Below are 11,919 nucleotides of genomic sequence, written 5' to 3' on the forward strand. Positions count from 1 at the left end.
AGAGCTTGCAGACCACCAAGCCAATGCTTTTTAATAGTCGTTTGTCCTAAATTACCTTCTCTGTTTCAAGGGGAAAGGTTTTTGTTCTTGTCATGGGTAATTAATTCTATTTTTGCTTTGATGATATTCTGGAAGATATAGATGTGAATTATATATATCAAGTTCATTCTCTGTATTCCTTATGCCAAGATTTTCTCTTGGCTTCTGTATAACATTAGTTGATTTTTTTTACTGTATAGATTAAATAATTCTCTGAGATAATGTGGCTAGAATTACATGCAGTATTCTAGGCAAAGTCATATTATAATCTGGTATGAGGATAATATTTTCTGATTTGTTTAAAAATAGCCTTTTTATTTAAGACCAACATTCTATGGCCATTTTTGGCCTCAGCCAAAACAGTCCTTTGAACTGATATCATAAAGCATAGTTTTATAAGGTATTTTCTTTTATTTTCTAACCAGGCTCTTACAGGAAGCTTACACCCATTTTCCTCTAAGTACAGTTTATTATAGTACTGTAATGTTTTGTTTGCTGATATTAGATGTCAGCTTCCATTTTTCTTCCCACTGTGTAAGAACTTTAAGTTATGATTAGGGAGTATTTGGTATGTTCCAGGGACTGTGGTCAATCATCATAACAATCGAGTTAGGTATTATTACCTTCACTTTATAGATGAAGAATCTGAAACTTATAGAGGTTAACTAATTTGCCCAAAGTTACACAGCTCAAAGTCTGGATTCAACTTAAGCATTTACAACTCTTAAGCCTGTGTTTTAACAAATATGCTTGCAAAAATGCATGGGATTGTCCTTCAGTATAACATAGTATTTCACTTTGTATTATTCATAAAAATGTAATTTTATCTATAAGCCCAGAAATTTATTAATCCATGTCCTTCAGAAAGTTTATTAAAATAAAACCAACCCTGGCACAAACACTTGGGCACTCCTTTATTTTCATTTTCTTTATAGAAAACTATCTGCTTAATCTTTTCATACTGATTGATTATTAAGCTAGTTTCTCATTGCCACCACAGTTGCATTAGTCAGCTGTTGCTGCATAACAAGCAACCACAAAATCTCAGAGTATACACTAACAAGTATTTATTTCTTAGTCATGTGTCTGCAGGTCAGTTGGGTTTTGGCTGTTTAAGGCTGGCCTTGCCTTTTGACTATGGGTTGGTTTTGAACTTTTTTCCGAATTAGAGTTGCCAGATTTAGCAAATAAAAATACAGGTAACTCAGTTAAATTCTGTTTTTAAATAAAAAACAAATACTTTTTTAGTAACAGACATGTAAGTATTCATTGTTTATCTGAAATTCCACTTCTGTGAGCTGTGTCCTGTATTTTCACTGATAACCCTACCTCTGACAGCACCAGCACCAGGGAGCAATCCCAGTCATGCCAATATATTTCAGGTCTTTGCTTGGGTCATGTCCTCTAACATCCCATTGGCCAATTCAAGTGACTTGGTGAAGTTCAAACCATGGGGTAGGGGGTGGGAGAGGCTACTACTCCTTCCAGGGGGTGTGAGGGGAAAAGAGTAAATATTAATGAAGAATGATATAATCTACCAGAGCAGTGAATTAGTTAATTTAATAATCTTTGTTGTGGAGGTTGGATACAGCCTTCTAGAAAATCAAGTTAGATTATGTTTACTAGGTCTCCATTTACGAGGTTACTTTTATTCATTGTCTTCTTCTTTCTGGTCAGCCAAGAAATGTCATTGATTAAACAAAGACTGCCTGATTTCTCTATAAGAAATTCATGTTGTCAGTCTCCTGTTGGTTTATATTTGATTAGATGTCGAAAAGAGAAACACCAATTTTATGAAAATGTCTTTTGAGTTAATCAAATATTTAATTAGAAATTATATTTCATTGCCTAATGTAAGTACCACTTATTCCAATGACTAACAGGTGAAATTTCCTTTTGGGAAAAATTAATGAAGGACTTCAGTAACACAGTTACTAATCAAGTATGAAATCCCCTTCTGAAAACCTATATATGGAGACTCTGAATATAAGTTTTAAAGTAATAAATTTATGAGCTTAAAGGAAAGAAAATAAAAATCCCCAGGTGCCAGAATGAAGAAGGAACTTAAGATCAGACTGTTCCATCTGGGATCTGGTGCTGCAATTTTCTTAGGATATGAACCAGTGACTCCGGGTCAGGGTTTTAACTTCCTCCCGGGGCCAAAAGCCTTTACTTGGGGACCGTGAACACCTGAGACTCTGGAGGGATCTCTCATCTGACATAGGAGAACTGGAAAATCTCAATAAGAGAAGCCCAGTTCATCTTGTTCTTTGGTGAATGTCAATTGAAGAAATAACAATTCTATATTCAGAATTGAAAGCTTACAATTTAAGTGAGTTTGGATTCCAGTTTTAAACTTCTCTGTGGTGTGGGAATCCCAAGCTAAGGAAATTATTTGTCTCATGCCAGAGAAACCCCTGGGACTCCCAGCAGTAGCAAACTCAAAACCTTCATGAGGATGGAGGTCCATTTCCCTGCGTGATGCATCATTTTTTATTTATCATGAGTTAATATTCTTCAGGAATTGTTTGTACTACAAGAATTTCATTTTCCTTGGATGTGGAAGTGCCCTTATGTCTTGTTTTTTTTTTAATAAACCAACCAATTATCGGTCTTACGCCTGAATAGTTGTACTTCTGCTCTTCTTAGTTTGTTTGGTGTTATGGTGACAAATCTGACTTTTCTCTACTTCTTCATCCATGTGATTGCCTACCCCCTTCCCCCCGAACCTCTGTGGTTCATTTGGATGACAGTGAAATAGTGGCTCCCAAAGCCTTTGCATGGCATTCCTTGGTCAGATCACTTTTTTGGTTGGGGGTGGAGACGGAGGACACTGGACAGTAATTATTCCTTTAACTCAAAGTAAAGATCATCTTTGGCAGGTGACCCAATTGTAGTACTTCTTCCTAAATTAAAGATATGTTCTGAATTCTCTGTCTTTTGAGAATCACACTAAACTCTACCTCTGGGTCTCTTTTAGCTTCTACTGCAAAGTTTCAATAGTCTTAATTTATTGATAAAAAAGAAGCAAAAAAGATGATACTATCTGCCTCTTGACATTTTTACTTTTATTTTTAAATAAAAAAAATACATTTTGATTTTTTTTTTTTACCATATCATATCTCTGGTGTGTAGGGGCTACACCGTCTCTGTCATTACAATGAGTTGATAAGAAATTCTCCCAACCCAGGAGCAGCTGATGTCAGCTGGGGTTGTTCTGCAGTCTGGAAGTTCTCATTTTCCCTATTTCTTTGTTTTACATATAAAGAGCTGTCATTACCTGTAGCCCCATCTCTGCCAATAATTGTAGCTAAAATTTGCTGATTGTAATGCGTCCACACGAGGATCCAACATTCCTGCATAAATGCTTTTACTTAGCATTCAGATGAATGTAAGATAGGGAGAAAGGGATCCTCAGGACTGACATGGGCTTGGTGGAACTTCCCCACACGGGCCAGCAGTGTCTTGTAGCTCTTTCCGTCAGGAGTTCGATTCTACTTCTCTACTCTTTGCGTCTGGTTTGGCCTTGTGTAACCCACCAGTACACAACATGGTGGATGAGTTGTGTAAGTTCTGGAATTTAAGCCTCAAGAACCTTTGAAACTTCAAAGTGATTTCAACATGGGTTGTTCTTTCCATATCTGCCTAGTTACTGAGTAAAATGATCATAAAAACAATAGGGAACAATGCCAATGACTTCTTATGTGCCAAAAAAGTTTATTAGAAAGCAGAGAAACAACAAAACATGAGAAATTCACGCTAGGAGAATATACAGGGTATAAATGGACCCCAGGTCTGAGAGTGTCAAATCAGTGTCACTCAGGGGTTGCAGATGAGGCCCGCCTTGCTGGAAGGATAATCTAGAGCCCCCAAAGGAAGATAAGAACGAGAAATGTGGAGGATTGGGATAATTTCCTATCTGGTGGATTACAAATTAATACAGAGCTGGTCGAAATCAAAAGGAAATGATAGCAAGGGAAAGAGTTTTAAATGAACCAGAATGTGCTCACAAAGGCATTGGGGTGGTGGTGAGCTCATTGGATATGAAACCCAGCCCAGTGGGTGACATCAGCCAGATCCCATGTGTCCTAAGGGCCATCACAAGAAGCCTATACACCTGTGTGGACAGACGTACATGGAGATGACGGTTACAGAGAAGGGGGCTCAGCAGTCAGGGATGGCACAGCACATGGGGCGGGGGCAGGTGGAGATGACACAGGTGGGGCGATAGCAATTGGTGCAGCAGGACACCTGGCCACAGACTGGGCGGAGGCAGCAGCAGGGGCAGCAGGAGGGCCGGCAGCAGCTGGAGCCACAGCAGCTGGAGCCACAGCAAGAGGGGCGGCAGCAGCTGGAGATGCAACAGGAGGGGCGGCAGCAACTGGAGCCACAGCAGCTAGAACCACAGCAAGAGGGGCGGCAGCAGCTGGAGATGCAACAGGAAGGACGACAGCAGCTGGAGCCACAGCAGCTGGAGCCACAGCAGGAGGGGCGGCAGCAGCTAGAAATGCAGCAGCTGGGGCGGCAGCAGCAGGAGCCACAGCAGCTGGGGTGGCAGCAGGTGGTCTGGCAGCAGCGTTGGCCACAGCCCTGGTCAGAGCAGACGGAGCCACAACAGGACATGGTGTTGGAGGATGGAGGTTCTGGGTGAGTTTCCAGGAGAGTGAGGTTCGTGTGTTTGGGGGTCTCCTTGGCCCACATCTCCTTTTATACCCTGCTGAAGAGCTGCTCTCACTATGTCATTATTTCCTTATTTTTATTTACCCCACTAGACAGCTTAATTATTTAATTTCATAATTGTGTGTTTCTGGTGAAGTACTCAAAAAATGGAAGAAATAGCACATTTCCCTTTTCTGGTAAGTTTCTGCATTCCAATTAAAAGACTTGTCACATTTTTTTCTTAATGGGTGTCACCTTTGTTTCTGACCGATGCAGTGACTTTTACATGGCACTTGTCACATGACTCTGACATTTTTGTTTTTGAATGGGACATTTCCTCCTATCTGTACTGCTCTATGAAAATCATGGAGAATGGTTCTTACAATGCTAATCTATCTTTTGTCGGCAAAGATGAGGGGAACGCGTGCTGGTCAGGGGAATAAGAACAATCTATAAGGAGGATAACTGATCCTGTGTGGGCATCTTGAAGGGTCACGGAAATAGCTGGACCCTAAGGAAGTTTCAAATTCTGTGTCTGACTTTATTTCACTGTTTCAAGCTGAGGTACTTAGCATTGGGTCTGTTGTATGTTTTTCACGATAGGCATTGACGGTGGGAAATTTTTTATTTATCTTTTGATTGTTAAACCTTCAAAATGGGTATTTTATTACAGAAGCATTTGTTGCATAAACAATATTTGCAATTATCAGGCCTTCAGTACCATGTTTCTGTGACAAAACCGAGGCTGTCTTACTCTGGGCACATCATGAGAAGGCGGGCTTCTTTGGAAAAGACGGTAATGCTGGGGAAATAGAAGGCATCAGGGAAAGAGGAAGAAAATATGAGATGGATTGACTCCATAAAAGAAACCGTAGGAATGAGTCTATAGGAGCCGAGCAGGCCTATTGAGGACAGGACACTGTGGACGTCACTCATTCATAGGGTCGCCAGGGGTCAGAGCTGACTCAACAACATGGAACACACACACATCCAAGACATTCTGTTGGGTACGATGGGGTCATGATGAAAACCCCTCATAATCTTCCCTGTATAAGAATAAGACATGGATGGGGAACAGAGTTTGGCATCATTTAAAATAATGGGACTTATTTTAATTAAGTAATAAAAATAAAAATACAGTATCTGTGTAAGTAAAGGTGGAGGGAATATTAACATCTCTCATTTGTGAAGTATTCACTCTGTACTAGGCATAAAGCAGCAGTCGGCAACCGGTGGTCCGCGGGCCACTGGTGGTCTGTCAGGTCCAAAAGGTTGGCGACCGCTGATATAAAGTACTGTGTAGTCATGTTACTCTCTTAGTGGAATAGGCAAAAGAAACACAGAGAAAGTACGAGAAAAAAAACTTGTGTAAGCCCAGCCGGCGTGGCTCAGTGGTTGAGCGTCAACCTATGAACCAAGAGGTCACGGTTCCTGGTCAGAGTATATGCCTGGGTTGCGGACTCAGTCCCCAGTGGGGAGCATGCAGGAGGCAGCTGGTCAATGATTCTCTCTCATCACTGATGTTTCTCTCTCTCTCTCCCTCTCCCTCCCTCTCTGAATTCAATTAAAAGAACAAAACACAAAACTCTGTAAGATTAAACAGAAAGTAAGTTTGTCTTAATCTCAGGGCAGCTGAGGAAGGTGCCAAGAGTAACACTTCCAAGCCTTTGCTGAAGCTGACTCATCCTCCCAGAATATTTCTTCTTACTTGTCAGCTCTGCGGACTCCCATCATCTGTCAGAAAGCCAGCTGACAGTGCCTCCTCCTCAATGATACCCTTTTTGAAAAACTACCCCATGCACATGTGGTTGTTCCCTGCGTTGTGCCCCTAATTTAGCGCTCTCTCTATCAGTTTTTACTTCCGTCTCTCCCCCAGTTGCAATGCGGACGCCCTGATGATATGAGTGATAACATTTACTTTGTCCCATCATGTTCCAAACACGGCTGGGGCAGAGGACACCAGTGACCAATGTCTGTTGAGTAAACGAAGGCTTTTGATGGCATAGGAGCATGTAATGGTCCTCTTAAAATATGTAACTTTTGACTAATGGAGAAAAAAGGGAGAAATATTCCAAAGGGATCATAGTTACACTCAAGGAAAGTCACATTTATTTATTTATTATGTATTTTTTAGCTGCATCTTATTGGTGAATAAAGAACTCTGAAAGATGGTGTTTTAAAAGATCATGTTTTATATTCAACCTTTGTAAAAGATTTGTTTTTAATTTTTAATACATTCAATCTTTGTAAAACTTTCTTATTATAGTCATGGGTGCACCATGACTTCAGTTGCATTTTCTCCCCTAAAGACCAGCAAATGATTAGTTGATTTGCCTAAGACTAAAAGGTCTCTAGAGAAAACTGGTGACCAATGACATTTGACCTCTGTTGGAGGTTGACTAGTCTCTGCTGTCTGTCCAACAGATACAGGCAAACTACAATTACCCAGGACCCACATATAAAACCTTTTAAAAAAAAGAGACTAAAATCACATTTAATTTTCAGTGCCCAGAACAAAGAGGTTTATTTCGGTATAAGAAAATCTTTGCAAAGGAGTACAAGAAAAAGGGTTCACTGGACTTCCATGTCAGAGGACTTAGAATCTGTGGCCCCACAAGTGATGGAGACAATCTTCAAATTCCTTAAGCACGAAGAATGGATGTCTTGGAGATAAAGGGAGAGTTGTTGGGGGAATTTAATTTATTAGAAGGTTCTGAAAGAAGGAAGGAAGTTTGGATGGAAGTTAGGATATAAACAGAGAATCAGTAGGGCTGGGGTTTGCTACAGGATCCAAGAGATCAGTTACACATTTTTTGAAAAGCAGAGTCTGCATCTCTGGGGAGGGAGGCAAAGAGAAAGTGGTGTGTTCAAAGCAGAGATTCAGCAGTCAGAGACGGCACAGCACATGGGGCGGGGGCAGGTGGAGATAACACAGGTGGGGCGATAGCAATTGGTGCAGCAGGACACCTGGCCACAGACTGGGCGGAGGCAGCAGCAGGGGCAGCAGGAGGGCCGGCAGCAGCTGGAGCCACAGCAGCTAGAGCCACAGCAAGAGGGGCGGCAGCAGCTGGAGATGCAACAGGAGGGGCGACAGCAGCTGGAGCCACAGCAGCTAGAACCACAGCAGGAGGGGCGGCAGCAGCTGGAGATGCAACAGGAGGGGCGGCAGCAGCTGGAGCCACAGCAGCTGGAGCCACAGCAGGAGGGGCGGCAGCAGCTAGAAATGCAGCAGCTGGGGCGGCAGCAGCAGGAACCACAGCAGCTGGGGCGGCAGCAGGTGGTCTGGCAGCAGCGTTGGCCACAGCCCTGGTCAGAGCAGACGGAGCCACAACAGGACATGGTGTTGGAGGGTGGAGGTTCTGGGTGAGTTTCCAGGAGAGTGAGGTTCTTGAGTGAGATCTCTCCTTGCCCTCTGTTGCTTTTATACCCTGCTGAGGGCTGCGGTGACCATGTGCAGGACCCTTCTTGTTCTTGTTTATCCTCGTTGAAAATCAGTTAGTTTTAGTAAATTAGATAATTGTGTTTAATCTGGTAAATGTTCCTATTCATAGAACGGCACCATTTCCTTTTCCTGTAGTATAATGAGCTGTCCAGTTTGGTTAATGCAGGTGAATCAGCGCCCATATTTCTCTGTCCCATGTGTTTTCTCAAGAAGACCCATTACATGACACCACTTCATTGGATTTTGCAAGAGTTAATTTTTCATTTCCCTATTTGACTCCAGAATAGTATGTTGAGAATGGGTTTATGGTGCTAAATCTCTGCTGTCAAAGAGTAAGTCATATCAGGTACTGGTAGTAAAGTGGGTGGAGGACCCATCTTGGAAAGGGGTGGGGGGGCATTTACTTGTCTGCAATTAAGAATACTGTGATTCCTGTGCATTTCCCGGATTGTCAGTGAGGTATGAAGGATCGAAGCAAAGTTCCTATCTGTTTTTTCTTATTGAATCTATTTGATTTAAAACAGTTTGAAAATATGGCAGACCACCTCTCACCTGTTAGATTGTCAAAAATTCAAAATTTGACAACATTCTCTGATAGTGAGACTATGTAAAAACAGGCACGCTTCCACTTTTCTCAGGAAGATTTGACAATAGCCAGCAGCTCCAGGCCATATCCATCTTCAATCCCAGGACCTGGTGCCTCATTGGAATTATGAGGCCCAGTTCAGTTGAGCGACATCAGCCCCACTCCATGTGCCCTCACGGTCCACACTAAAGGAGGGTCTGCATCTGTGAGGACAGAGGTAAATGGAGACGGTGGTTACAGAGCAAGGGGCTCAACAGCTAGAGGAGGCACAGCTCAGGGGGTGGGGCAGGTGGAGATGACACAGGTGGGGCAATAGCAAGGAGACCTGGCCACAGACTGAGTGGAGGCAGCAGCAGGGGCAACAGCAGCGGGGACAGCGGCTGAAGCCACAGCACAAGGAGCAGCAGCAGGTGAACACACAGCAGCTGGGGCGGCAGCAGGTGGTCCTGCAGCAGGTGGTCTGGCAGCAGCCTTGGCCACAGCCCTGGTCAGAGCAGCCAGAGCCACACAGGAGCTGACCATGGTGTCAGAGGAGGAGGCTTTGATATTGGTAGGAGAGTGAGCTGAGTGAATTTGAAGTCCCTCTGCTGTATGTCCTCTTTCATACTATGCCGAGGTGCTGTGTCCAGGTCCTGGACCATTTCCTAGTTTATTTTTCTAAATAAATATTAGTCTAAAATTAGAGCATCATGTTTTTCTGGTTAAAGATTTTTAAGATGAAGAAAAATATGATTTCTTTTTTCTGATGTGTTAAGATTTTCCAATCTGGTCTTTCTCAGAATCATCTTTCCTACTTTCTTGTTGGTCAAGAAGGGCCATCACATGATTCAGTCACCTGTGATCTGTATATCATTCCATGATGCTGTTTGGATCAATTATTCTCATTATGCTGAGATCTCTTTGATGTTAAAAGAGAGGCAGAATTACAGTAGGGAATAGAAAGAAAAAGGCTCACCTTTGTGAGTTACCTGTGTGCAATGAGGAAGACAGAACCTATCTGTGAGACATAAATGCTCATTAGATAGTGGACTCTCTGGCTGCCCCAAAATATGTACCAAGTACTACTTCCTGCATTCAATTGGAAACCGTTGCCAATGACTCATGGTTTTTAAACATTAAAAGATACTCTCACTCAATATGGAGCAGTGTAAGCACCAAAATGAATAATGGCAGTAATGGATTTTAACTCGTTAAATAAAATAAAATCTATGACTCCATAGTGAGACTAATTAAATAAAAAATATTTTTAAAAGGTAGATGAGACAACTATCTATGATAGTAGAATATCAACTAATAAATGTAGAAGAATAAAAACAAAGTTACCAAATCATCATTTACAACCCTCATAATAAAGCTTGATTCCAGTAAATATTATCAATGGATGCTATAACTGTTGGGTAAAAGCTTGACAGGTAATAGGCTATTTGCACACTTTCAAAATAGTTCTCCAACCATTATTTATTAATTTCAAAGGAAGACATACTAGCTGTACTGTGGAGAAACTTGAGAGCATAACCTTCAGCACGGGATCAACATTAGCATTGTTAATATGGCACAAACTGACAGTGTCATTTAGATGTTAGACATATGTTAGGTAATAGTAAGGTATCAACATTTAATTTGCTAACTGTACTGTGGTTATGCAAGAAAATGTTCTTAGTCTTAGGATATAAATCTATCTGTATCTAAGCAGATCATTATCTGTCTGTCTACTTACCTGCCTACTCATCTCTCTCTCTAGGAGAGAGAAAAAATGTGGCAAAAGGTTGAATCAGGGTAAAGGCTAATGGTATCAAAGAGTTATTTGGCACAGCTCTGTATATTTGAAAAAATTCAAAAATAAAAAGTTAAAAAGTATCAAAGGGGATTGGGATTGAAAATCGTTTTTTCTGCATTATTAGTGTATTAAAAATAAGTACTCTGTGTCTGGGGGGGAAATACGAAAGTATTTGATACAGTTTACTTTTTAGGAGCCTCTACTCCAAGATCCCTTTCTTATATAGGGTGTCCCAAAATTCACGCAAGAAGTAATTTTGATAGAAAACACAGGTTTATAATTAAAAATTGTACATTTTTTATTGATTCATAAAGTATACAGTTTAGGGTTATGTATAAAATAGCACATCGGGTAAATGGCCTTGACAGCTTTGCTGGCACATACACAAAGCCGTGGTCTTTATTGGTCTTCATTGTCCCTGCTCCTGGGCCATAATTGTTATTTGGTAATGCTTATCAAATTGAAGGGATTGAAATCAAAGGGCAACAGATATTAGAATCTGATTCAATAAACCAAGTAAAATTAGGCTTTTATTTTTTTTTGTTGTTGTTGTTAATGCTCACGCAAAATTCAAATCTTGCGTGAATTTTGGGACAACCCTATATTTCTAACCAATGCAGTAAACTTTCTTTTTCTTGGGTCCCTGATCATATAGGACTTCTGGCAGCGTGGCTGAATAAGCTGCTATGTACAGGTCTACTTTCTGGTACAAGCGAATAGAAATGCTTTAAAAATATTTTTAAAATATTTCAGTTACATAGCTGAACTTAAAGAGAAGAAAGGTTCTCACTTTCCAGTTACAAAAAGGGAACTCAAACTGCAAACAGTAGCTGATGTCCTGTGGCCTTTGGAGGATTAGGATCTCGTTACAGGCTCTCAGAATTGGGGGCTGGTAGTCAAAACCCAGGATGATGCCAGAAATGCTACCTCAGGCTGTCACAAGGCCAGATTCAGAATAAAGTTTGCATTCTTCCCTTGTAAGTAAGATGGAGACAAGAAAAACTTAGTCCGCCCACAAGGGATTGTAAGTGGTAATCAAGGCTCCCATGAACATCTCAACCACGGAAACGTCACCAAGCTTTCTGTTTTACACTATATGCATAGTGAGGAACCTCAAGGAGAAGAACTGACTATTGCAAAATAGCGAGTGTCCTTGGACTCATCAGAAACACAAGTAAAAATCACAGCACACAGAAATTACCCCCATAAAAGTACAACTTGAAAAAGCATTAACCACAGAACAGATAACCCTCTAAGAAACCACGCAGAGACTGTATGTAATGTCCATAGGGCATTATGAAATACACAGAAAATAACCCACCATAAGTAGCACAGTAGATGCAGGAAAAGGAAATACTATAACCCCCAAGAATTTAGATAATTGAAGATCTGAAGGAGACTATACGAACATTAGGG

The 11,919-nt window shown here is 41.3% G+C and overlaps 2 protein-coding genes across 2 annotated transcripts; both read right to left on the reverse strand.

Moving 5' to 3' along the window:
- Positions 1–4,203: 4,203 nt before the first annotated feature.
- Positions 4,204–4,662, reverse strand: LOC138994606 (keratin-associated protein 4-8-like). The gene has a single exon (XM_070394622.1). It carries the CDS (start codon positions 4,660–4,662, stop codon positions 4,204–4,206), a length of 459 nt encoding a protein of 152 aa, XP_070250723.1.
- Positions 4,663–7,578: 2,916 nt separating this feature from the next.
- Positions 7,579–8,037, reverse strand: LOC138994605 (keratin-associated protein 4-11-like). The gene has a single exon (XM_070394621.1). The coding sequence runs from the start codon at positions 8,035–8,037 to the stop codon at positions 7,579–7,581; it is 459 nt and encodes a 152-aa protein (XP_070250722.1).
- Positions 8,038–11,919: the final 3,882 nt, after the last annotated feature.

The sequence above is a fragment of the Myotis yumanensis genome, unplaced genomic scaffold, assembly GCF_028538775.1.
Source record: "Myotis yumanensis isolate MYYU_CA2020_CCGP unplaced genomic scaffold, mMyoYum1.0.hap1 SCAF_16, whole genome shotgun sequence".
NCBI lineage: Eukaryota > Metazoa > Chordata > Mammalia > Chiroptera > Vespertilionidae > Myotis > Myotis yumanensis.